Source organism: Choloepus didactylus, chromosome 1 (assembly GCF_015220235.1).
Source record: "Choloepus didactylus isolate mChoDid1 chromosome 1, mChoDid1.pri, whole genome shotgun sequence".
Taxonomy (NCBI): domain Eukaryota; kingdom Metazoa; phylum Chordata; class Mammalia; order Pilosa; family Megalonychidae; genus Choloepus; species Choloepus didactylus.
Window position 1 is genome coordinate 201,527,253 of NC_051307.1, and position 26,728 is coordinate 201,553,980.

Here is a 26,728-nt window from a genome sequence, read left to right on the forward strand (position 1 = left end):
AACCGAATGGGAACACTTCGCCCCAGGTTAGCCTCCTCCCAGAACCCATGGTAAATACAATAAAGGAGGCTCCCTCAGGGACAGCCCTTGGCCCCTCTTGGTGCATTCCAGGGGACGAGGGACCACCAGAGGGTGAATGCACAGAGCCCACAGCTAAAGGCTTCCCACACGAGCCCCGAGTTCCCACACGGAGATCCCTCCCAGGGCAAAGGCAGGGTCTGCAGTTCCCAGGGATTCCTAGAATCCCACTCTTGGAACAGGCCAGCTGAAGAACATCCCCCACGTGGTTGAATAGGAACATCTGGGCTCGGCTCCCGGCAAGCATCAAAGACTTCTGGCCTCCAAGCTGTAGACCTCACGCTTACCCCTGGCTGAGGACATATCACTCTATGAGAAAGCAAAAGAATCCTGAGGATGGGGCGGAAGTCCCTGCTCCCCACCCACTGCCCAGTGGACTTGAGGACAATGCCAAGAGGACCACGCAGTTCTCAACACAGGACTTTATTGGAGTTCATCTGTGGCACGCCCTCTTCCTGCAAGGGTTTGAGGAGCCGGGGTGGTATGTGTGTGGTGGGGGGAGGACCATGAACCCTGGTCCCGCCCTCTTGCCTGCACAGGCTTCTTGCCTAGAAGCGCAGCCAGAACATGCCGCTACGGATCCGGTTGTAGTCGGGGAGCTGCTCGATGGGGCCTGTGGGGATAGATAGGGTGGGGCATCAGGGTGGGGTACCTGGCCTGTACAGGGACCCTGGCCCTGTGCCACACCTGACTCTGAGCTGCCCAGAGCAGCACAAGGACAGGCTTTGAGTGGAAAGAGGAAAGAGAACATTCCCCCAAGGGAGCTGAGCCTGTCCATTCATGCTCCAGCCCTCAGAGCCCCACCCCACATACTGAAGTGCCCGTTACCTGATGGGCGTGGGGTATTGATGGAGACACTCTGGCAGGGAGTCAGGGAGCTGCCAGGACAGGTTTTCTGAGCAAGAACTCCCTGGCAATCAGGCTATTGGAGAGAGCCTCTTGGGGGCCTCAATTTGCCACTCCCAGTGCAGGCTGGGGGCTGGGGGAGCAGAGGCGGAGGGGAGACAAGAGAATGGCCTGAGGACAAAGAGCAGACCACCAACTGTCTAGGCCACTCACCCAATCCAGCTACTGCTGGACACTGGTCATAGAAGTACTTGGAGCAGACCTCACGCACCGTCCTCGCATCTACCTCCTGCAGGGCGAAGCAGAGAGCACACTGACCCCAGGCACCTGGGCACCCACCTCAGGCAGCCAACATTTTCCACTGAACAACATCTCCCTCACATACCCGGGGGTGGGGGTGGGGGGCTACCCCCCAGTAGGGCTTTCCCTGTTGCAGACTTCTATAGGCCCCACCTATCAGTGCCTCTGCCCTGCCCACCAACTACGCCACCTGGGATGCCTACAGGAGCATTCTCTGCTCTGCCAGGCCCCAACTCTCCACCCCTTTGGGGTCTGTCAAGATAAGCTTCCGGAACCTCTCCCAGGGGCCTTGTGTTACCGCAATCCGGCTTTCCCACTCAGCCAGGGGGATTCGGCGGCCATAGGTCAGGAGGCTGCGTCCAATGTCCTCACAGACAGGGGTGGTACCTGTGGGGGTAGAGAGAGGCTTAGGGGCCTACCCAGTCCAATTCAGTCCTGGACCACAAGTGCACAAAGAACCCCCAAACTTGGGCTGACCCCTGGAGCCTGCTCGAACCCCATCATAACAGACTACAACCACTGTTACTGTAGCATGGGCTATTGATTTGCCCCCTCTCCCCACCACCACCACCTGCATCTGGAGCCCCAAGCCCCTACGGGTGGGAGGGTGAGGTACGGCATGAGCCTCAAAGGCTCCCAAACTTGGCTAGGAATGGTGGCTACTGTGGGGCTGTCGCTGCCAGGGTGTACCCCATCACCACTGCTTCCCCACAGGACCATGGTGCTCACCATCCAGATGAGACACCAGGGCATTTCTAAGGATGTTCTTGCCCCGGGCCACTTCGCTCTCTGTAGCACTGGTGCATAGGCGCATCCTAAAGCCAGAGGTAGGGAGAGGGGACATTCTAAGAGATTGTGTGTCTCAGCCTCCCACTATCCTGGTCAAAGGCTCCCATTTCATTCTGTACCGGCCGGCACTCACCACTGGCCTTGTAAGAAAAACATCATGTCATCGATAGTCATGCGATCACTGACAAAATGGGCACCCAACAGCCCAGTCTCTGCGTAGCAGATGTTGAAGGTCTGGTAACTCTGGCACAGCTTGTTGGCCACAGCAACCGAAGCCAGTGGGCTAGACAGGTGCTGCCGGGGCAACAGAGGTCAGCACCCACCCTCCTGGGTCCCAATGCCAGCACCCTCTCCTCCGTGAAGGCAGGACCCCAAGCCCATCCCCGGCACTCACCGTGCCACCACCATAAGTGCAATCATAGTGGCCGATGATGGCATTGGCCACCTGGAGAGCCACATTGTCTGGGTTGGCCCAGCCAGGCCCCTCCACTGCAATGGCCACATGGGCCAGGGGCAAGGCATCATCACGGTGGCGGATCTGCAACAGGATAAGGTGAAGCTGAGGAACAGCCAGAGTGCCCAGGTGACCAGAAAGGATGCTGGATGTGAGTGGAGGGTGTTTGTATGTGACCATACGTGTGCCTATGAGGCAGTGGACCCCTTTCCAACCACCAAGGCATCCCCAGAGTCACGTGGATAACCGTGCATACGAGAGTCTTCCCAGAGGCCCCCAGCTGAGAGAACGCCCCTGCCCACCAGGCAGCGCACCTCACTGCCAGTGAAGCGGCATGGATGGAGAGTGGGCACCGTGTCCTCCTCGTATGTCCCAGAGACGCTACTGAAGTGCTTCTGGGCAAGGTCTAGCAGCTGCTGGTGCTCCACCCCTGCCAAGACAGACAAGTGTTACTGGCCAGCCAGGGTCCAAGGAACAGAGTCGGGGGAATCCTCGTGTCCCGACTTAGCAAGACATCAGAAGGAAGACAGGCCATAAGGACAGGGCAAGAGAAGAGGATCCTACACCGACAGACCCTGCCTTGGTGTAGAGCAGGCACTTTAGGTTAAACAGCTCCCATCGCCTCAGCCACTGGAAAGCAAAGCATGGCGAGTTTAAGAATGGGTTCCTATGACACAAGTGCTGCTTCTTGCCCTATAAAAAGCATCTCACCCACATCAAGGACAAACAGATAGAGGCTGCTGCCAGTGTGGGGGATGATGAATGCAAGGGTACAGAGGTGCTGCTGGAGGGCTGTGATTACCTCTGAGGTCCCTGAGAGCTGGACCTGTACACAAGCAACATTGTGAACTCACACTCTCAGGATCCCTTGCTGGTCCTTGCTTCCTCACTTCCACAAAAGGCCTCTGCTGCCCAAGCACCTGGACTGTTAAGTGCTGCCGCAGTGGGCAGCCTGCCCCAGGCCAGCCAGCCAGTTGCCTCAGCCTTTTATTCTTCCCTCCCCTGAGCTCAGGCCCTGCTCCAACTCAACAAAGTCCAACATGTCAGGAACTCAAAATGTTCTTGGTTCTCCCAGGTTCCCGGCCTGCAAGGTCCCCAATCCTGCTCTGCCTATCAGTCTTTTCCACGGACCCAAGGCCAGAATCTGGAGAAGCATCCTTGACCCTGCTCCCCTGCCCACCATGTCTGGACTGCTATCATGCTTCCACCTATAAAACCATCTTGACTTCAGCCACTTCTCTCCCTCATTCTTGCCATATCCCACTGAGTTAGCTGCCACGGCCCTCCCAGGTCTGTCTGCCTCCATCATGGCCCTCCCAAAGCAGCAGAGCAAACCTTAAAATACATTTCAGGTCATGGTACTGCCCCTCCCCTCTGTTCAGGTCCCCCATTCCCCATCTAACTTCTACCATACTTCAGGCATCTGCTCAAATGACATATGCTTCAAAAGTCCCTCTGACCGCCGCATCTAAGTGAGTCCCTAAAAAGGCCCCCATACCACTCTGTGCTTTCCTTCCTTCCAAGACATGTCCTAGTTTATCATCGTGTGACTCATCACATATCCAATGTCTGGCTCACCCACTGGTGAGGTTATAAAGAACAAGCCTAGGGGCTTGTCTCCCCCACCAGTCCATGCCCCAGGGACAGTCTTTCCTGGGACCAGGTGGAATTAAGAAAGGCCTGGAGAAAAGCCAGCAGCCCAACTGAGGCTAGTACTAAAGAGAGGAGCAGCATCCCTGTGTGGCCATTCCCAGCGGTGGCAGCAGGGTACAACCTTACCCCAACCTATGATAGCATGTGGTTGCTCCCCCTCAAGGCCAGGGTGGGAACAGGGTCCCCAGGAGTGGAAGGGGGTCAGAACCAGGAGCCCTGATCCCTAATAACTGAGGGCTTCAATGAGCCTGTCAATCACCTCCAGCCGCTGCCAGCACCATGCGAGGGGCCTTGTAATGCCTGCCAAGGTACTCGGTCAAGTCCGCCCGCGACAGCTTCCTGCAAGACATATGACCAACGGGTTGACATCTCTTCTGAACAAGAGCAAGTTGAATCTCACAAAATAGGACTGTAGAAACAGTCAAAGAGATGCATGACTTCACACCCTTGATCCCCTTCTCCCATCTCTGTCACCCACATGCAGCCCTCAAGCAACCTCACTTCATGTCTGACCCCAGAACAGGTTCACAGTCCTCTCTCAGGAGGATGCAAGTGACACTGTGGGGACCCTCGAGGGGCAGTGCCAGAGTTCACAGCCCACCCCCGCATCCAGGGGATCAGCAGTCACATGGGTGAGATACCCAGATGCACCCTCCCTCAGGCTGTCAAGATGCACAGGGAAATGTATCCTAAAACAAGACCCAAAATGCAAGTGAAGACCACATACAGACTTGAAAAAGATTCATGGGAACCACATGGCAACATAGGAAAAAAGTCTCTAATCATGAGTAAGGAAAATACAACAGACAGCACAAGTATCCAGCCAAATAAACACAAACTCACGTGACTTGACCTGGAAGGGGTCTGGCCTGAGCCAGAATGGGGAGATACATTCACCATGGCCCCGGCCAACCCTCACCTGACATTCTCACTGGGCCCCTCCACAGCCTGTGCCAGGGGTGTGCCCTGGTATGCCGTAGCATGCAGGTAGTCGAAGACCACATCCCGCAGTGATGCATCATTCTGCTGCAGCTCCCGCAGGATCACGTCACGCTCCTTCTCGATCTGTGAGTCTTCCAGGCTGCAGTTCTGCACGATGTCAGCCAGGAGCTCCACAGCTAGATGTAAGAGGGGCATGTCTGGGGCACCAGGTGGGCCAAGGAAAGGCCCTCAAGATCAGTGACAGCATAAAACCCCCAGGTCTGGTGTCTCCTGCCGGGGTCCACCCCTGGTTGCCGTGCTGCAAGGATATACCATCTGGGTAGTCAAATTCTGTGGTCAGACCAGGGGCTCCTCTTTTAAGAGCCTGTCCTCCTACCAATTTAGGAGGCCAGGCCCTCAATCTTGGGACTTGCCTTATGAAGCCTGTTACTGCAAACAAGCTAAGCCCTACTTATAATTGTGCCTAAGATTGACCCCCAGAGAACATCTTTTGTTGTCCAGATGTAGCCTCTCTCTCTAAGTGAACTCGGCAGGTAAATTCACTGCCCTCCCCACTATGTGGGACATGACTCCCAGGGGTGTAAATCTCCCTGGCAATGTGGGACATGACTCCCAGGGATGAACCTGGACTAGGCATTGTGAGATTGAGAAAAACTTTTTGACCAAAAGGGGGAAGAGAAATAAAACAAAATAAAGTTTCAGTGGCTGAGAGATTCCAAATAGAGTTGAAAGGTCATTCTGGAGCTTATTCTTGTGCATTATACAGATATCCCTTTTTGGTTTTTAGTGTATTGGAATAGCTAGACGGAAATACCTGAAACTGTTGAACTGCAACCAAGCAGCCTTGATTTTATTTATTTATTTAGCCTTGATGTTTGCAGACAATTGTATAACTATGTAGCTTAAACAGTGTGACTATGCAATTGCGAAAACCTTGTGGTTCACATTCCTTTTATCCAGTATATGAACAGATGAGTAGAAAAATGGGGAAAAAAGTAATGAATAATAGGAGGGATGGGGGATGGGATATTTTGGGTGTTCTTCACTTGTATTTTTATTCTTTTTTTTATTATTAAAAAAAATTTTTTTGGACTAATGAATATGTTCAAAAATTGATTTTGGTGATGAATGCACAACTATGTAATGGTACTGTGAACAACTGATTGTACACTGTGGATGACTATAGGATATGTGAATATATCTCACTAAAACTGAATTAAAAAAAAAAAAAAGAGCCTGTCCTCTGCTCCTCTGGAGCCCTTCCCACCCTGCCCCAGCCCAGCCACCAGGCTATTACCTTTCGGGAGGTCCTTGGACAGGGCCTTGATATAGTAAGCTGTGTGCTCCCGTGTGCTGTAGGCATTAAGATGGGCCCCCATGCTTTCCACCTCCTTCTCCAGAGCATTGCCAGGCTGATTCTTTGTTCCCTGAAACCAGACACTGGGACCAGTCAGGAGTCATAAGGAAGCCCAGGACCCCTGTCCTCACAGGCTTAGGTCCCAGCAGAATCACTGGACCACAGGTATCCTCCTCAGCAGACAAGGACTCTGGAGATATGGGTCCAGAGTGTACTCACCAAGGACTAAGGAGGCCTTGAGTTTACTGAGGCTGCACCATTGTGGGCCAACAGGTTGTACACAATCAGAATCCAGCTACAGCTGGTGCTGTCTGAAGCCCAGGGTTCCCATGACAGCCTGGCCCTGACAGTCCCTCCTCTCCTTACCGACATCCCCAGTCACGTAAGCTTAGATCTGTATTCAGGAGATTGTATCCACCCCATCCCACCCCCACACCATTCTGTAGCGTGAGTCTATATATGCTGGTAGCCACTTCTGTGAGGCCCTACCCCAGTCCCAAGTCTGTACATGGCAGTTTGCTGTCTCATCACACACACACACACACACACACACACACAGTGACATTTGCACACACCTCTGTGATTCTGCTGGCTGGGCTACATAATCCTGCACTACACCCCTGTCAGTGTGGGTATAGGGAGCTCTGCCTCCCATGCTCCCTTCTCCATCTAACCCATTCATTTTAAAAACCCAGTCTTTACTCCAAGGGGCTACAATGGTGACAGTCCCCACCCTCAAGAAACCTTAGTACTCGCTTTTACAATCAAGGGATGCCTAGGTTTTCCACCAGAGCAGGACATTTCATAATCACACATGCACGCCTGTGTCTATGGGTTTTTTTTACAATGCACATGCATACCTATGTGTGTTCCATAAGTGCATGGGTGTACATGCACACCACAAATAGGCCAGGCCTCTCTGTTGATGAGTGGGGGCTCCTGTGGCTCCCTGGGTCTTTTTCAGATTTGGGGTTCTCATGCAGGGGTTTGCTAGATAGGTGTTCACTCAGGAGAGGCTAAGTCCACAAGTCCATGTGACTCCTTTCAGAAAGGCCAGCAAGCACTCCCCACCCAGCTCTGAGGCCCATAATTGAGGACGCTGGCTCTTGAGAGGAACAAACAGCCCCACACCCAGGAAAGACACAGGGCTTAGAAAGCCTCACCTTGAAAGCCAGATGCTCCACAAAGTAGCCTGCTCCATTGTTCTTCTCAGTCTCGTAACGGCTGCCAACATCAATCCACACCCCCACCTGTACAAGAAACCACCGAAAAAGGTAACAAGCAAATCATTTCAGCCCCCACTTGCACCTCACCCTGGGGTGAACCAGCACAAGCCCCAGGCAGGGGTTCATGAGTCCACAAGGGGGAGGGGGAGAGGGAAGCTGCCCTTGTAAACCCCTGAGCTTGAAGGAGCAGATATGCCCTTGGTACAGAGCACCAGGTGAGTGACCAGTCTCACTGTCCCACCTCTCCTTCCTGCCCTATTTCTTGACTGATTACTGAGGACACCCAGGGAAGTTTTTACTTTGCACACTCACCTAGTACAGCCATCACATAAAATTCTTAAGATTCAGTCTCATTTTTTGGTTGATTCTTTGGGTTTTTCTAGACATGCTAACGCATTGTATGCAAACAATACCTTATTTTCTCCTTTCCAAAAACTATACCCTGACTTGTTATAGTGATGATTTTTATCCTTTCCTCATTAAGGAAGGAGACCATTGATTTAGATGCTGTACATTTTATCATGTTAAGAAAATAACCTTCCAATCACACTTTTTCAAAAAGTTAATTAGACTTCGACACTGAACATTACCAAGTGTCACCTTAGCACTCAATGAGAATCTTATGATTTTCTTAATGGCCTGGTGGTGTGCTGTAACAACACACCACTCACCCACTGTGGTCACAATGGTCTAGTCTTTTAATTTACTATTTGTTCATGGCACATTGAAATTGTTCACATCTACTTTTCTTAGATGTACATACCATGCTTCATAAATTCTTTGATGAACATTTACTTCACATCTAACATCCTGGGAAGTAATATGCATTTTACAATCTAGGATATCCTATGATTATAACTGGCAGCTTCCTTCTCTGTCACTAGAGCACAATGGTGTTCATTATAATCTGGGACATCTTAGATTTCACGAATCACAGCATTCACTACTCAGTTTTTTTAACAGGCTTTGTGTTGGTTTATGTTGGTGCCTATAACGAAAAGTTGCCCACAATCTTTTCCTGTGTTCAATAACAACTTATATTGTAAGGCATTATTTTGTTTTTCCTGGAAAACTGAAAGGATTTGCCAATAAAACCACCTGGCTCTGGGGCTTCTACAGGAAGGGATTAATTCTTGGGAAAAATTTTCACCCATTCATATATTCTATTCAAAATTCCTATCCTTGAGTCCATTTTTAGGATTTGTACTTTTTGGAAAGTCATCCATTTTACTGGAATCTTCAAATACATTTCTTCTGCAAGTACGCTCCTGGTCTAGCCTGGAGGTTTTGACTTTGGGCAAGTCGCCTAACTTCTCTAAAGCCCATTTCCTCATTGTAAAACGGAGACAAGATCACCTGTCTCATATGGACTGCTTAAGAAATACCTGGTAAAGAACCTGGTCCCCTGCTTGGCAGACATCGTATGCTAAATGACTACTGGGTATCTGAGGGTTGCCCCAAGAAGCCGATGGGTAGCTGGGGTGTGGGCTAGGGTGGGAGAATCACCACACATTGAGGGAGCCGGGAGTCTGAACCCAACCACAGACGGGAGGGACCAGCCCAAGGTCACGCCCTGACCTGGGTAGGGACTGCAAGTGGACTCTGTAAACCCTTGAGTCCGAGGCCTTCTACCCTACAGCGCCCCCTACTCACTGTGCAAGTAGGCTGGGCGGACTCCTCCGAGGCCACGCGGAGCCCGTTGTCCAGGAGGCTGACCTGAGTCTCGGGCAAATTCTGGAGGGCCTGGGCGAAGGTGGCCGTGCCCCGCAGGGCAGCCGTCCTCAGCAAGGCCGGCTGTAAGGAGGGATCCGCGAGAGTCAGGCCCTGGTCGGAGGGTCGCTTTCCAACTCCTAGGTCCGCAACGGGACTTCAGCCCCGACCCTTCTAGCAACAAAACTCTTGTCCTGGCCCCCAGGCCTGCCGCGGGACCCTCTGCTCTCGCCCTCGGCCGTGACCTTCCCGCGGCCCTGACACCACGTCCTTCCCATCTCGACCCGCCGACGCTAACCTCCTGCTCCCATCCACGTACCGAAGACCCGCACCCCGCAAACCCGCGCTCCCGCCGCCACCTCACCGAGCGGCGGGCCCGCCCTAGCATCCGCGCTCCGCTGCCAGCAACCAGGCAAACTATGGACGCCGCCATCTTTTCGCTCCTGTTGACGCCAAGCCGCGCATGCGTGGAGCGGGCGCGGCGGCGCTCGGGGCGCAGGCGCAATTCCGTGGGTTTGGAGCTCGGCCGCTCCCTGGCGACCTTTGGAGATACCCGTTGGTAGTTGGTGACTCTATCTGTCCTTGCGTCCAGTCGCGATCCTTCACCTGCCGTCCTTTCCTCCTTTTCATGCATGGGAGGCAGAGTGCATGATGTTTCTCACGAACCGCAGGCGTCCAGATCCATCGCCTGGCGGGAGCCGGGTAGCGCAACCACAGTGTATCCGCGGGTTTAGCCTGGGGACTAAAGCACGGGTGTGGAATACTGAGACTATTAGGCAGCCACTGAAAGGCACGGTTTTCTCTTTAAAATAATGAAGTAGATTTAGATGGTTAACATGAAAGAAGTTTTACAATATATTGCTAAGAAAAAAAGCATCAAATTAAAAACTAATTTGTGAAATAGAATTTCTTGTTTGAAAACAAAAGAAAACGGACCAAACGGGAAAAAACAAAAACAAAAACAAAAACAAAACATGCTTTTTCTATTATAATGAATAGGTAGGGAAAAAATCAAAGGAGCTCACTCTAAACTTTCAGCCTGCTAACTTTTGAGAAATAGATTGAAGGGAAGGGAAAGGAGGCTACCATTTTTACATTTCTGTATTATTTTAAAATAGAACGTTTTATGTTTACAAAAAGTATATGTTACTTTGGAAATAAAGAGTACGTCTGAATTCTGCTTCCTTTTGCATGTGTACATGATTAATTTTGCTTGTTTTTTATAATTAAAATAAGTGTAGGGAAGCATCCTCAAGGTATAATAATAGGCAGTAGTTTCTTAGACCTTATACCAAAAGCACAAGCAATGAAAGAAAAAATAAATAAATGAGACCTCCTCAAAACTGAACACTTATGTGCTTCGAAGGACTTTGTGAAAGGGGTGAAAAGGCAGCGAACTCAATCGGAGAAAATATTTGGAAACAACATTTCTGATAAGGGTTTGATATCCAGAATATATAAAGAAATCCTACAACTCAATAAGAGAAACAACCCATTTTCAAAACAGGTAAAACACTTGAATAGATATTTTTCCAAAAAGGAAATACAAATAGCTAAAAAGCACAAAAAAAAATGCTCATCTTCACTAGCTGTTAGGGAAATGACAATGAAAATGACAATGAGATATCTCACCTACTAGAATAGCTGCTATTAAACAAACAAGAAATCACAAGCGTTGAAGAGGATGTGGAGAAATAGGAACACTTATGCACTGCTGGTGGGAGTGTACAATGGTGCAGCCACTGTGGAAGACAGTTTGGCATTTCCCCAGGAAGGTAAGTATATAGCTGCCATAGGATCTGGCAATCATGCTACTAAGTATATACTTAGAAGAACTGAAAGCAGGGACATGAACAGACATTTGCACACCCAAATGCATAGCAGCATTATTCACAATTGTGAAAAGATGGAAATAAGTGTCTATCAACCAAAGAATGGATAAACAAAATGTGATATATACGTATGATGGAATATTATTCAGCAGTAAGAAGGAATGAAGTCCTGAAGCACATGACGACATAGATGAACCTTGAAGACATTATGTTGAGTGAAATAAGTCAGACATGAAAGAATAAATACTGTATGATCTCACTAATATGAACTAATTATAATATGTAAACTCATAGTGGTAAAATCTAGAATATAGGTTACCAGGATATAGAAGGAGGCTAGAGAATGGGGAGCACATGCTTAGTATGTGCAAATTGTTAACTAGGTTGAGTTTAAATTTTTGGAAATGGATAGAGGTGAGGGTAGCACATTATGGTGAGTGTAACTAACAGCACTGAATTGTACCTGTGGTTGTGATTGAAAGGGGAAGTTTAAAGTCATGTATGTCACTAGAAGGAAAGCTAGAGGGTAAAACATGGGACTGTATAACACAGTAAACCCTGTGATAGATGATGATTGTGATTAACAATACAAATATTAAAAATTCATTTCATGAACTACAACAAATGTATGACACTATTACAAAGAGTTAAGAATAGAGAGGTACATTGGAAAAAACACCTATTGCAAACCATGGACTATAGTTAACATTAATATCTTAATACTATTTCACCAACAGTAACAAATATGCCATAGCAATGCTAGGGGTCAATAACGGAGGGGATAAGGGGTATGAAATGTTTTGAGGGGGTCTGTTTTTTGTGGGTTTTTTTTGAGTAATGGAAATGTTCTGAAATTGTGGTGATGAATGCACAACTATGTGATGATACTGTGAGCCACTGACTGTATATTTTGGATGGATTGTAGGGTATGTGAATATATCTCAATAAAATTTCATTTAAAATAAAAAAAATAAAACTATCTCATAAAAATCAGACAAAAGATGCTTAGTGTGTTTTTAATATTATGCAAGCTAAAATTATGTTATGGTTTAGACATGAAAAACAAAGTAGAATAGAGAGAACCTTCTAACTGGTCCATCCTTCCACTTGTTTTGTTTTTATTTAACTTTATTTTTTAAAACAGATTTAAATTTACAGAAAAATTGAGCAGATAGTGCAACAAGTTCTATTCACATGCACATCCACAACACACAGCTTTTCCTTTTATTAACATCTTACGTTAGTATAGTACATTTGTTACAATTAATGAACAAATATTGATAAATTATTTTTAACTAAAGCCTATAGTATTTAGATTTCCTTAGTTTTAACTAATGTTCTTTTTTGTTTCAGGATCCCATCCAGGATATCACATTACATTTAGTTGTCCTGTCTCCTCAGGCTCCTCTTGGATATGACGCTTGTATTTTTAACACAGTTATTCATTATTATACAGGAACAAACATTTGGATGTGTTCTTTTACTCTGTAACTGGATCAGCTGCTCACATTGAACAGGATAAAAGAATGGAAAACATTGATATATGGAATAGCATAGTGGTGATAAGAATGTTCCAGAAATATGAAAACAGAACTGCTGTATGTAGATTCTGATGGAGGGCAAATGTCTGAAATGGTGAACACCGAACACCAAAGCGACTCGAAACACCCAAGTCCAGAGGGGATGAGCAGGTCCTCCAAGAGGTGAAATACCGTTAGCAAACTGATCTTGATTTGTATTGACTTTGGGGCAAATTGACCTTTTTTTTTTTTGTATGCAACAAATTGGTTTATTGGCTTTGTCAAATATAAAAGCACAAGGAAGCAAGTGAAAAAATGCAAACCAGAAAACAGACATCACTGATTTGTGTGCTCTTCAGCCTTGGGAATGGATTTCTGGGGAAGATTTGGTAACTGTAAATGACAGGAATGGCTTGGTTCTTTACAGGAATTAAAGAGAACCCTGGCGAGGAAAACTGGAGTGTTGAGAGAGGCCTTAAGGAAGTTGAACCAGCTCCTGCATTCTCGGAGCTTCTTGGGTGCTCTCCAGATCCCAGGTGATCTGCAGCACGACCTGTGATATGTAAATAGGCTTCATCAACTCCCTCAGCCTGCTGCCAGCTGCCTGGGAGGGGCAAATTGACTTTTAGGTGGAGAATTATTTTTGTCTGTCACTCCTTTATTAGGAAGTTCTTACCTCTCCAAAGGTTTTAAACTTTGGTTTTCTTTTCTTTAATTCAGTTTAATTTTTTCACATGTACTCTTCATTCATTCTTAAAACAACTATTTACTGAGCACCTGCTATGTCCTGGAGCTTGTTTCTAGGCATCAGGGATTCAGCGAGGCCCCAGGAAGGAACAAGTAAATAACTCAGAGAACACCATGAGGTGGAGAGAGAGTTCTGAATACAAATACAACCAGGTAAAGGTGAGAGGGTTGGGCACCTCTCTGAAATGGGACGTTTGAGCCAAGACCTGCTTGATGAGGGTCACAGGAAGATCTGAGAAAAGCCATCCAGGCGGAGGAAACAGCAAGTGCAAAAGCCCTGGGGTGGGAACAGGCTTGACATTTTTGACATTTTCAAGGTGCAATAAGGCCTCGTGTGGCTGGAACACAGAAGGCTGGGGGCATGGGCAGACCCTGGAGTCAGAAAGGCCTGCTTTATCCTACAGGCAGTGGGGGCCATTGGAGGTTTCCTCAGAGAGTGATGAGCTCTGATTTATGTTTTAAATCAATCACTCTAGGGTAGCAACAACCAACAATATCAACCCATATGAAAATTTAAAGTTGTCTGTGAGGAAAAACTCCAGTTGAACACATTGGGAAAAATACTTGCAGATCATACTATGAAGGGCCTATTTCCCTAATATATGAAGAGCTCTTACAAACTCATAATAAAAGACCTTCAATCCAATAAAAAAATAATTCAAACACATGGCAAACAGTTCCCTAAAAAGGAAATTCAAGGAGCTCCTAAACACTTGAAAGTGTTCAGTCTCACTCGCAGTAAAAGAAATGGAAATTAAAATTCACTGGGGAAAAAAAAACCACGAAAACAAAACACTGAGCAAAAGAGAATAACCAAATAGCCAATAAGCACACGAAAAAGTATGCAACATCATTGTTCATCAGGGAGATGGAAATCAAACCACTACCAGACATCACTGCACGCCCACTATGAGGACTAAAAGCAAAAAGGTTGACCATACCAAGTGTCACCCAGGACATGGAGCAACTGGAAGTCTTGTATACTTCTGCTGGTCGGGTAAAATGGTACAACTGCCTTGAAAAACTTTTAGGCAGAATGCTGAACATATGTACAACCAATGAACAACTCCACTCCTAGAATACACCTCAAAGAAATGTGTTAATATGGGCATCAAAAGCAATGCACAAAAATATTCATAACAGCTGTAGTTGTAATAATCTGAAGCTGGAGATAACCCAAACATCCACCAACAAGAGAGTGGAAACATAAATTGTAGTATATGCATACAATGCAAAACACACTGCACTGAGAGTGAATGAACTAACCTGGCTGACACTCAGAAACATGATGGTGGGTGAAAGAAGCCAGGCATGAAAGCGCTATACTGTATGATTCCATTTCTATAAAATTCAAAAACAGGCACAACTAACTTATGAAAAAATAAATTACATGCAGAGGAATAAAGACAAGACTTCTCATCAGAAACTCCAAAGCCAGAAGACAATGGAGAAGCACCTTCAAAGTGCTGAAAGGGAACTCACCCAAGATGTTACAAGTGAAGGTCATGGCTGGCTTTGGGAGAAGACAGAGTGGTGACAGGAAGGAGCTTGAACGGGATACTAGGGGATGGGGCAGACATGAGGATGGGGACTTCTCGCCCCAGGTAGTTGTTGCCCAAGCATGTGTTCACTTTATGAAAACTTGTGAAGCTTATGATATGGGCACATTGCTGTATTTTGTTCTGCTTAATAAGAGCATTATATATAAAATGACTAATCTGAGCTTCCCAACTTCAGCAAGTTATTTTATCTCTCTGTACGTCAGTCTCCTCATCTCCATAATTATACCTTGTAGGGCTGTGCTATGGATTGACTTGTGTCTCCCAAGAAGATGTGTTCAAGTCCTTACCCCTGGTCCTATGAATGTGACCTTATTTGTAAACAGGATTTTTGAAGATGTTATTAGTTAAGATGAGGCCAAATTGGATTACAGTAGGCTCTGATGTAACATAACAGATGTCTTATAAGGAGAGGACATTTAGACACAGTAAGAGTGTCAGAGACAGACAGACAGAGGGGGGGTGCCATATGGTGTAGCTGGAGTGATGCTACCACAAGCCAAGGGACGCTGTGAATTGCCGAGCACCCCCCAGAAGCCAGAGGAGAGGCATGGCATAAATACTCTTCTTTGTGAGGAAGCATGGCCTTGCCAAAACTTTGATTTCAGACTTTTAGCCTCCAGAACTGTGAGACAATAAATTGCTGCTGTTTAAGCCAACTCATCTATGGCGTTTGTTTACAGTAGCCCTGGCAAACTAAAACAGGCTACGAAAGATTAAATTATCTAGTAGATATAAAGTATTAGAACACAGCCTGCCATAGAGTAACTGTTACATAATTATCAACAACAATAATTATCATGTCATGTTAAATATAAGAACAAGATGTGTAAATATACATAGTAAGTGCCATCTGTGGGCAAAAAGGGGAAAGAAAACAAATACACCCATGTGCTTATATGTGCCCAGGCCCTCCTACTTTTGAGATGGGAACCTGGGGCCTGGGTCCCTGCAGATCACTCACTCATTCATCCAAAGCCTGTGCTCCTGCAGAATTTACGAAGAAGAATGTGACCATCGCTTCATTAAAACACCCTCGCTTGGCCCCACAACCTCCTCTAATGACCACCACATTTTGTACCCTCCTTCAAGCAGAGCTCCCCCAAAGAATTGACCCCATGATCACTGCCTGCAATTTCTCTCCTTTCATTCTCTCTTGAACCAACTCTAGTCCGGCCTCCGTTCTGCTCCACTGAAATCATGCCTGTCGAGGTCACCTATGAGTTCCGTGTGGCTAAATCCGATGGCCGCAGTCTCATTGAACACGGTTGGCCTGACCCACCTCCTCAGGACCTCATCCAGTCTTGGTGTCCAGGTTCCCATGCTCTCCCAGTTCTCCTCCCACCTCCCTAGATGCTTCTTCTCACAGCGCCTCACTGGTTCCTCCCACCCCTGACCTTTACACAAGGCGTGCCCAGGGCTCAATCCTGACACCTCTTCCCTTCCTTCTCAACACTCGCTCTCTGGTCATCTCGTCCGGCCTTGTGTCTTCTGTGCTGTCTGTACATACAGCGATGACTCCCTTATTCCTGTCAGTCTCCTCACCTTCTCCACTTAGATAGCCAGTGGGCTTCTCAAACTGAATGTAGCTAAAGCCAAACTCTTCAGATTACCTCCCAAACTCGTTCCTCCCATATTTGTCTTCATCTCGGCAAATGATGCCTCCATTCATCCAGTTGCTCAGGTTAAAAATCTAGGAGTCATCCTTGACTCCTCTCCCTCAAAACTCACACTCAGGCCTTCTGCAAATCCTGTTCCAAATAGGTTCTAAAGCCGGCCACTAATCCCCTCCCCCACCTCACTGTCACCCTAGGGTGAAAAGGGAAAGCCAGAGAAGAGAGACAGCCAGGAAGTGTGACATTGTAGACATGCAGGGAAGCCCCTGGCACCCCCCCCCCTCCTCTGTTGGCCCACGGCATGCTGCAGGGTGGAGGTGAACTTGGAGAACATCTTGTCCCGGGACTGCAGCAGCCTCTCCCAGGAGGAACTGGAGAGCTCCTCCATCTGCCACCGCTCCAGAGTGAAGGCCGGTGTAGGGCGGGGAAGACGAGCAAAGGGCCCAGGAAAGGCCTGGCCGCCACTTCAGCTTCTTGCTTATTATTAGGTCGTAGTAGAGACTGAATGCTTGACAGTGGACTACCAAGTTACCAAGAGGTCTGAGCTGCTCATCATGAACTGGGTGTTGTGTGACTCATAAAGTCAGCTATAAAGTTGGGCGTGCACAGCAGCTCTCCGTCACCAAGTGAAGTGGTATATGTGAGACTGGGCTCAAGCAGATCCTGAAGACACAACTAAGTTACACGAGGAAGTGGCCCAGATGCCCATGGTCCCTACTCCTGCTGCATTGTTTTTTCTCTCTCAGCCATCACTTACGGCCTCATGAGGGATTCCCTTTGACCTGTTGACTGAGAAATAAAAATACTCTGGCTTGGTTTACAGGTAGCATTGCAGGATATGCTGGTACCACCTGAAAGTGGATGGCTAAAGCACTGCAACCTCATTCCAAGGTGGCCCTGAAGAACAGTGGAGAAGGAAAAGCTTCCCAGTGGACAGGACCTAGAACAGGGCACCTGGTTATTTATTTTGCCTAAAACTATAGGTGATCAGAGATATTGGTCCACATCAATTCATGGACTGTAGTTAATGATTTGGCTGTATGGTCAGTAACTTGGAAAGAACATGACTGGAAAATTAGTGACAAGGAGTTCTGGGGAAGAGGTATATGGAGAGACTTCTCTGCATGGGAACAGAATGTAAAGGTATTTGTATCCTATGTGAATGCCCTTCAGAGGATGGCCTCTGCAGAAGAGAATTTTAATAATTGCTAGATAGAATGACCTGTTTTGTGAATGTCGTCAGACTACTTCTTCAACCACTCTTATCATTGCCCAGTGGGCTCCTGAACATACTGGTCATCCATGATGGTTTGAAGCTGTATGTACCCCAGAAAAACATGTGCTTGAATCTGGTCGATTCAGGTGGGTGTGAACCATTGTGGGAATGATAGTAATGGGAGAAAATTACTATTTTTATACTATGAACAAATGAACTATAAACCCAGTATGCTGATTTGGATCTATTATGTCCCCCCAGAAAAGCCATGTTCTTTTAAACCAGTCTTGTGGGGGCAGACCTATTGTTGAGTATGACCTTTTGATTAGGTTGTTTCCATGGAGATGTAACCCACCCATTCAAGTTGGGTCTTGATTAGAGTCAACACAGATCCAGATGCTTGGAGATACAGACAGAAAGATGTTTGGAGAGTCTAAGCTAAGAGATGAAGCCCAGAGCTTGCCCCAGAGAAGCTAAATGAGAACCCACAGATGCTTAAGGAAAAAGCCACGGGAATCAGAAACTGAAAGCAATGCAACCCGGGAGCAAAGGACTAGCAGACCCCAGCCACATGCCTTCCCAGCTGACAGAGGTGTTCTGGACAACTTTCCTCAGAGAAGGTATCTACCTCTTGATGCTTTAATTGGGAAATTTTCATGGACTTAGAACTGTAAATTTGTGAACTAATAAACCCCCATTGTAAAAGCCAATCCATTTCAGGTATATTGCATTTCCAGCAGCTTTAGCAAACCAGGACCCCAGTAACATTGACAACTTGGTGGGATTAGAAAAAAAAAAAAAACTGTTGTATTTTTTATTGATATGGTTTCTAAGAATCTCAACTCCTTGCAAACTTTTGCAAGTAAACTATTTTTATTTTTTAAATGAAAAAAAGGGGGGGGGGGTGGTTAGCCAAAAAAGGAAATGTTATTAAAAGGTCAAATACAAGCAGTGGTCATTGCAACAATTTGGCAAGTCTTGGTGATTCACTGATTTTCAGGAATTTACTTTGTATACCAAGGTGAGGTGTAAACATCCTTTTCCCCCTAAATTGCAAATTGAATTTTACAACACCATTTCCTGAACAGCTCTCCCTTCACCACCACACATCTGAAGCCCACTTCATCCACCCAGGGATTCTCAAGCTTGTAACAGGTCTCTGGGGCAGCACATGAGGGCTCTGGCTTTCACCTTACTCTTCCCACTCATTATTTATTTGGCCTACTCAACTGTCAACTTCGATGATTTTTATAATGACATTGTCAGTCTAAAAGAAAATCTGATTTAATCAAAATTGCATCAATTTTTTTTATTAAATTCAGTTTTATTGAAATACATTCACACACCATACAATTATCCATGGTATACAATCCACTGTCCACAATATGATAACATAGTTACGTGTTCATCACCACAATCTGTCTCTGAACGTTTTCCTTACATCAGAAAGAACCAGAACAAGAATAAAAAATAAAAGTGAAAAAAGAACACCCAAATCATCCCCCCATCCCACCCCATTTGTCCTTTAGCTTTTATCCCCATTTTTCTACTCATCCATACACTAGATAAAGGGGGTGTGATCCACAAGGTCTTCACAATCACACTGTCACCCCTTGTAATCTACATTATTATATAATTGTCTTCAGGAGTCCAGACTGCTGGGTTGGAGTTTGGTAGTTTCAGGTGTTTACTTCTAGCTATTCCAATACATTAAAACCTAAGAGGTGTTATCTATATAGTGCATAAGAATGTCCACCAGAGTGACCTCTCGACTCCATTTGAAATCTCTCAGCCACTGAAACTCTTTCGTCTCATTTCTCTTCCCCCTTTTGGTCAAGAAGATACTCTCAGTCCCACGATGCCGGGTCCACATTCATCCCCGGGAGTCATATTCTGCATTGCCAGGGAGATTTACACCCCTGGGAGTCGGGTCCCACGTAGTGGGGAGGGCAGCGAGTTCACCTGTTGAGATGGCTCAGTTAGAGAGAGAGAGGGCCACATCTGAGCAACAAAGAGGTACTCAGGGGGAGAATCTTAGGCACCATTACATGCAAGTTTAGACTCTCGTTTGTGGTTATGAGCTTCATAAGGGCAAGTCCCGTGCTCGAGGGCTCAGCACATCAAACCGCCAGTCCCAATGTTTCTGACAACATCAACACCAGTCCAGGTGAGGATGTCCAACACATCCGCACCTTCCCCCAGATCCTCGGGGCTGGGGAGGGGGAGGCTGTAAATATATTTTTTATTATCTGCCCAAATTACTCTGGGATGTGTCACTATTTCACTCCAGCCTATACTAACCTACCATATCTCACTTTCTATTCAAAGTTCCATGCAATTGTGGTGTTTGGACAAATCAACTGTAGAGTTGTACCGTTTAGAAAATTTAGATCCTGTACCAAATAGATATCTATTCCCTTGGTCTCATATGGAAGTTGAAGTTTTAAAACACAATCAGTTTCAACCTTTACCCTTTGGCCTGGCTTGCCCTGGTCTTAACCAGACCTGCTTCATTCATATCACTAATTGAAGTCTGGGCTCTTTTTCAGCTTTTTTTTTTTTTTTTGACAGTGGCTGTATGCACTAATACTGACATTCATATCTGCCGAGCTCTAGCTCTGAGTTTCAGGTATCTCAGAGATATGCATTGTTCCAGAGACCAATCAGGTTATACGCTAGGGGATCAGCATCTCAAAGTTTAGAGACAGGCATTACAATTCAGGGATAGAGTTAACTGCTGTAAGAGCTTACAATCTAGGGACTATTACAATTATTGTGTCCACGTTAGGCTATGTTCTAAGATTCAATTCTGAGTTTACACATTGTAGTTAGTCCATATTGGTGAGGCATCATCCCTCTCACCATGTTTTCTCCAACACTTTTACTCCTATATATATATTTTCCTACAAAATTGCATCAATCTTAAGAATTTGGGGGGAAGTGCTTTCCTGGACAATTAGCTGAGAATTTCCACAATCATCAAGTCCTGGTTTCATTTTGTTCAACAATTCTTCCCTCAATTTATCTCTGTCCTATTTCATTTTACTATTAGCAGGGAAGAGAACCCAGGCTGTGCCTTCAACTTGCCTTCAAGCCTTTAAGGTTGGAAATCTCTTTTGCTAAGTATCGAGTTCATCATTTAAAAAATTTGGCTTTCCACCCAACTGCAGGATACAATTCCGCTAAGCTTTCCGATATGATGTAACCAGGATCCCTTCTCAACCAGATTCCAACAACACATTCCTCATTTTCTTCCCAGCCCTCACCAGCAGCCTCCTTAATTTCAGATTTCTGCTAACATTCGGTTTAAGGTGATCTTGGCTTTTTTCTATCATACTCCTTAATATTTTTCCAGCTTCCACCCACTGCCCAATTCCAAAACCGTCTCCACATTCTTAGGTATTTGTTACAGCAGCACCCCACTCTTCATACCAAAACCTGTATTAGTTTTCTATTGCTGCCATAACAAAATGCCATAAATTTAGTGGTTTAGAACAACACGAATTTATTGTATCTAGTTTTTTAGGTCAGAAGTCCAACATGGGTTTTTTTTTTTGAGGTGATGAAAATGTTCTAAAATTATGGTAATGGTTGCTCATACGTATAATTAAAGACCACCGATTTGTACAACTTAACTGGGTGAAATATGAATGAGAATTACATATCAATAAATTTGTTAAAAAAAAAATTTAAAAAAAAAGTCCAACATGGGGACCACTGGGTTAAAATCAAGGCATCAGCAGGGCTGTGGGAGAATTCATTTCTTTGCTTATTCAGTTTGTTGGCAGCATTCAGTTCCCAGTGGCTATAGGATGGTGGTCCCCAATTCCTCCCTGGCTGTCAGCTGAGGGGCTGTTCTAGTTTGCTAATGCTGCTGTTAAGCAAAACACCAGAAATGGATTGGGTTTTCTAAAGGGGATTTTATTGGTTACACAGTTACAGTCTTAAAGCCATAAAGTGTCCAAGGTAAGGCATTAACAATCAGGTACCTTCACTGAAGGATGGCCAATGGCATCCGCAAAATCCCTGGTAGCTGGGAAGGCACGTGGCTGGCGTCTGCTTGCTCCCAGGTTGCGTTTCAAAACGGTGTTCTCCAAAATGTCTGCATCAGCTTCCAGCGGCTGTCTTCAAAATGTCTGTCTCAGTTCCAGCTGTGAGCTCCTTCTGTCTGAGCTTATATAATGCTTTAGTAAACTAATCAAGGCCCACGCTGAATGGGCGGGGTCACACCTCCATGGAAATACCAAACCAATAGGTTCCAACCTAATCCACACTAATACATCTGCCCCCACAAGACTGCATTAAAGAATATGGCTTTTTCTGGGGGACATAATATATACAAGCCAGCACAGGGGTGTTCTCAGCTTCTAGGGGTCACCTGAAATTCTTGGCTCGTGGCTTTCTTTCACCATCTTCAAACCACCCACGGAGGGGCAAGTCCCTCTCACACTTTGAATCTCTAACTTTTCTGCCTTCTGCTGCTTTTAAGGGATCATATGATTACACCAACCCCACTCAAATAATTCAGGGTCATCTTTTTATTTTAAGGTCTTTAACCTCAATTCCATCTGCAGAATTCACTTTGCCCTGTAATATAACATATTCAGAGGTTCTAGGGACTAGGGCTTGAATATCCTTGGGGGACCATTATTCTGACCTCCACCCTCTCCCCAGGAACCACCCAACTCCTGGCTCTCCTGCCTGCTCCCTCCTGGCTTCCCCTGAAGTCCTGAAGCCTTACAGTTCCTGGAACAAGTCAAGGTTTGTCCCCCACCAGGTCTTTGCACTTGCTTGTCCTGACTGGAGCCCTTTCCGCCTCCTCTAATGACTCACCTCATGCTTCAGGTGCCAGCACCAAGCCCGCCCCTGCCCACCCCGGCTGGGGCCAGCGTGCCTCTCTGTGGAGTAATTGCCTTTTTTTTTTTAACATATAGTTTAAAACTATTTATTCATGCTTTCCATAAAAATATTTTTCAAACCAATCTCCAAAGGCCAGTAGTTCTGAGTAACTGCCTTTTGGGGTCTCTTTCACTCCCTCCATACCCCCCAATTTGCGAGTGGGTAAGGAAGGAGCTGGGTCTATTCTGTACATCGGTGGTCCTGGCATCCATGGTGGGGCCGGCAAACAGTAGGCACTCAGTAAACCTTGCAGGATGCAGAGGTGGAGCTAATGAGAGGCTGGAGAAGCTTGATCTTCAGCATCCTTTACTTGCATGGCCCTTTCCAGGCCTTGGGAAGGGCCCCAGTGCATGTCCACAGGGTCAAATGATTTGGAAAACTTGCAGAATGAAGATATTTGAACTGTGTTCAATTAGGACCTCAGGCCTCTTCCCCTCAGACTCCTTCCCCCATGGGGGATGGCAGGGGGCATCAGAGAGGCTGTGAAATTTTCTGGATGAGCGAAGGGGAAGGTGAGTTGGGGATTGTTCCTAGTTGGGGTCTCTTGGAAGCAGATTCTGAAAGGGAGATCAGGGTCTGCAAGACATTTACTGAGAGTCCTTTGTGGTCAGCCCCTGAGGGAGGGACGGAAAGGGTTGGGCCAGGGAGAGCAGCTGCGAGGGGCCTCTCAGTTGCTGGGGCAGCTCCATACGCTGGCCACACTCCCAGTGTCAGGAGCAGCAGGCCTTCCTTGAAGGGGGACCTGGGTGCTACTGCACCAAGCCTACCACAGGACACCCCTGGTTTAGATTTACAGGGACATATTTAGGTGGTTTGTTCTACCCCTGTGTAGAGCGATCGTTCCTGTCCTAGTGTGGGAACGGCCCCAGGAACCTCCTGCCTGTCAGAGCTCCTGGCTTGGGCCAGAAGTGCAAGTGCTCTTGCACTAAGAACCTGCCCCACAGGACCCAGATCAGGAAAAATCATGAGCCATGGAGGGAAAACAAGGTTTACAACGTGTGGAGGCAGAAGATTGTCTGTGGAAAATCCTTCAGTTACTATATGAAAGTTGATGGTCGTTACTCAAATTTGATAATAATCCAGAACTCTTATGTGATGCCATTGAAAACAGGTTGGGAAGTGAAAGAACTTTTCTAAACTATCAATAATTAAGACACAAAGGAAGACTGAATTCCTTTCTATTCTCTGTATAGAAAATATTTTCCCCCAAATTATAAAATCTTTGTCTTATGTACAGGCCATCACATTCAGCAGTCAGAAAATGTAGGGGAAAAACTATTACAGAAATGTTAGGAGGTCATCAAAAACATTTTCTGGATTTTTCTGGATTTCATTTTATAGTATTTGTCAAGTTTTTTAAACTTGTAAATTGCTTGGTTTCTTTTCTCACTTTTATTCACCTGTTCCTATTTTCAAATTCATAATTTTGCATACTTTTCAAAACAGGGACCGTAAAAAATGCACAGGCCTCAGGCCCACTCATTCTGGCTCTCCTGTGGTAGAAGGAAGGGGGTAAGTGCCCTTCGGTAAGGCTCATCCCTCACTCCGCTGCCAGGGCCTTGGAGCAAGGGCTCCTCAGGTTCCAGAGTGTGTCTGAGGCCTCCACAGAGATGTAGACAGCTGGCTAGGATTGCCCACCTGGCCTCAGACTGGGGTTGCTGGGCCTGAGCATGGTGTGGGGGCAGGAGCCAAGGGCCTGGGGAATGGCCGCTTTTGGAGACTCAGTACAGTGACTCTCTGGGGGATCACCTTGAGGGCAACCAGAAACAGCTACACTTTGGTAGCAAAACCAAAGTCATAACGATTGCTCCCATGGCAGGCTCCCTGGGCTGGTGTTGGAGCAGGAGTGACCCCACAGGGACTGAGGCCCAGGGCTCTCAGTCCTCCGTCAGACACCCTGGGGCCTGCTTTGAGCCCCACCATTGCCCCCTCCTCTCCTCAACTGACCAGGTCCTGCTCCGGCTCCCCTGCCCACTGGAGAAGCCCAACCCCTCGCCTGAGGCCTTCCGTGACTGGGTGCAGCCCAGCTCACCACCGTGCAGAGAGAACCAAGCACAACGTATGATCTGTCCGGCATGCCCTTCTCCACACCCATTCCTCCTCAGTCTCAGTAGTTACTTCCTCCAAGCAGCCTTCCCTGGACCACCCAAGTCTGCCCTGATGGTCACATCTCCCACCACACTGGGGGTCCCCAGGTGCCAGTCACGGCTAGAGGAGCAGTTGCGACTGTTTATGAGTGGGATCCTTAGTGAGGAGGGATTAGCAGATGGGGCGATGGAGAGGTGTGAGCCAGCCTGGACCCCACCCCTGTCCACCCATCCTGGGCATCGAGGCCCAGTCCCTCATGCATACCTCAAAATGTCTGCTGGCTCAAAGAGTAGACAAGGGGACACCGGGTCTAGACAGGCCTGGAAAGAACTGATACACTAGCCCAAGCCCTGGCCTGGGGCCTCAGGCCATCCCTACCCCAGATGGATACAGGCAAAGAGAGGCACGGGTCAGGTCACCCACTCTAGGCGGGAGTTCCTTTTATTTGCTGCTGGGTGGCTAGACGCTGCAGGTGGCCCTCGATATGGACCAAGAGGGCATCTAGCATGTGCAGAACCCCGAGGAGTAGGGTGCGGTCTGAGAGCGGGGCCCGCCGCTTCCAGGGTCTACAGGGGTCAGTGGTCATCTGCAGTTGCTGAGGATAGGACCAAGAGGCAAGAGTGAGAGGGAGCAGAGGGATGGGATAGGGGTGTAGTAAAATAGCAATGGAGCTAGGGAGGAGGGGTTGAAGATGGGAGTAGTGCCTGATGGACATGGGAAGGATGACTCAGGGAAACAGAGAGTCACCAAGGGTCTGTTGTAGGCTAGGGTTGGTCTTGGGGGCCATGGGGGCTGGATGAAGAGAAGGGGTACCAAAGCGGGACAGATGGTTGCAGGGTACTGGCCATGGGGTATGATCAGGGGCTGATGGGTTGACAGACATGGGCTCCATGGGGATGTGTGGACAGATGTAGGGAACTGGAGTGGGCTGGGGGCCTCAGGAGGCCCACAAGGCATGGGGTGGGGGGAATGGGTGGGCTGATGAAGGAGGGTGGGAGAAGAGCCCATTGGATATGAGTAGAGGTAAGGGACTGTGGGGGGCAGAGCAGTGCTGAGCTCACCTCACTCTTGGCCAGAGAACGCCGCCGCTGCCTCATCGCACGGCTGATCACCAGCATCATGGTGGTGGTGAGCGTGACTCCAGCTACAGGGTAGATGTGGTCTCCCATGCCCAGGCCCACCCAATAGTTAGGGCAGCCCAGGGCACCCTTGCAACCCTCCAGGCTGTCCGGCTGACACCCCCAAGGCTGCAAGTCCAGCCCCACCTGGTACCAGAGGGGCCGCGACCAGGCAGGGGCAAGGGCAGGCATCGCAAGGAGGAGCAACAATGGCAGGAAGGATGGTCCCTGAAGCATGGCTGCGGCAAGTGCCAGGGGCCGGAACCTGAGCGCCTGGCAACGGGCAAACGCCCCTCCCCCAGGGGCAACCCTGGCTCTGAGGTAGCAGGTTCCAGTTGGGCACCTGGAGCTCACAAAGTGATCTGGCCAGAAAATAGTAGTGGGAAGAGCCAAGAGGAGCTGGGTTCCAGGGATAGGGACAGGGGGCAGGCTTGGGGCCCTAGGACCCGAGGCTGGGCTGGCCCAGGGCTGAAGGAGCACTTCCTTTCCCTCCCTCCCCTCCATCTAACATCCAACTACTAAAGTCCAAACACCCCACAGACCCTGAAGCTGCTGCTCTCCACCAATGGCAGCAACACCGCAGGTCAAGTGCCACCAAGCTGCTCACGGGTCCCCTACCTCCAAGCCGCACCCCCAAAGTCCATGTTGCCCCAGAGTGAGTGCTCAAAACTGGGGATCAGATTGCATCAGGACCTTGACCAAAACTCACCAACAATCCTCAACAAAATACTGGTAAATTGAATCCAACAGTACACTATAAGGACAATACACCATGAAC

The 26,728-nt window shown here is 47.6% G+C and overlaps 2 protein-coding genes across 3 annotated transcripts; both read right to left on the reverse strand.

The window, feature by feature from the left end:
• Positions 1-485: 485 nt before the first annotated feature.
• Positions 486-9,849, reverse strand: LOC119544798 (cytochrome b-c1 complex subunit 1, mitochondrial). Of its 2 annotated transcripts, none has more exons than XM_037850349.1 (13): positions 9,720-9,849; positions 9,299-9,439; positions 7,583-7,669; positions 6,360-6,489; positions 5,040-5,238; positions 4,380-4,459; positions 2,782-2,897; positions 2,408-2,551; positions 2,147-2,307; positions 1,954-2,039; positions 1,523-1,611; positions 1,138-1,213; positions 486-691 (listed from the first exon to the last, which is right to left on the reverse strand). In XM_037850349.1, the coding sequence occupies exons 1-13, from the start codon at positions 9,786-9,788 to the stop codon at positions 627-629; spliced, it is 1,443 nt and encodes a 480-aa protein (XP_037706277.1). In that variant the 5' UTR covers positions 9,789-9,849; the 3' UTR covers positions 486-626. The 2 variants fall into 2 exon arrangements, with proteins under 2 accessions (XP_037706277.1, XP_037706271.1); XM_037850343.1 differs by having other exon boundaries at positions 9,675-9,803.
• Positions 9,850-25,256: 15,407 nt separating this feature from the next.
• On the reverse strand, positions 25,257-26,728 carry TMEM89 (transmembrane protein 89). Its single transcript, XM_037829037.1, has 2 exons — positions 25,894-26,728; positions 25,257-25,427 (listed from the first exon to the last, which is right to left on the reverse strand). Exons 1-2 carry the CDS (start codon positions 26,452-26,454, stop codon positions 25,257-25,259), a joined length of 732 nt encoding a protein of 243 aa, XP_037684965.1. The 5' UTR covers positions 26,455-26,728.

Excerpts from the sequence above, each read along its gene's own strand:
- LOC119544798 (XM_037850343.1), bottom strand. The coding sequence starts at position 9,788 with ATGGCGGCGTCCATAGTTTGCCTGGTTGCTGGCAGCGGAGCGCGGATG. Across the intron at positions 7,670-9,298 it reads CCGCCCAGCCTACTTGCACA|GTGGGGGTGTGGATTGATGT; the intron begins GTGAGTAGGGGG and ends TTTCTTGTACAG. Across the intron at positions 5,239-6,359 it reads GTCCAAGGACCTCCCGAAAG|CTGTGGAGCTCCTGGCTGAC; the intron begins GTAATAGCCTGG and ends TCTTACATCTAG.
- TMEM89 (XM_037829037.1), bottom strand. The coding sequence starts at position 26,454 with ATGGAGGGGAGGGAGGGAAAGGAAGTGCTCCTTCAGCCCTGGGCCAGC. Across the intron at positions 25,428-25,893 it reads GTTCTCTGGCCAAGAGTGAG|CAACTGCAGATGACCACTGA; the intron begins GTGAGCTCAGCA and ends TCCTATCCTCAG.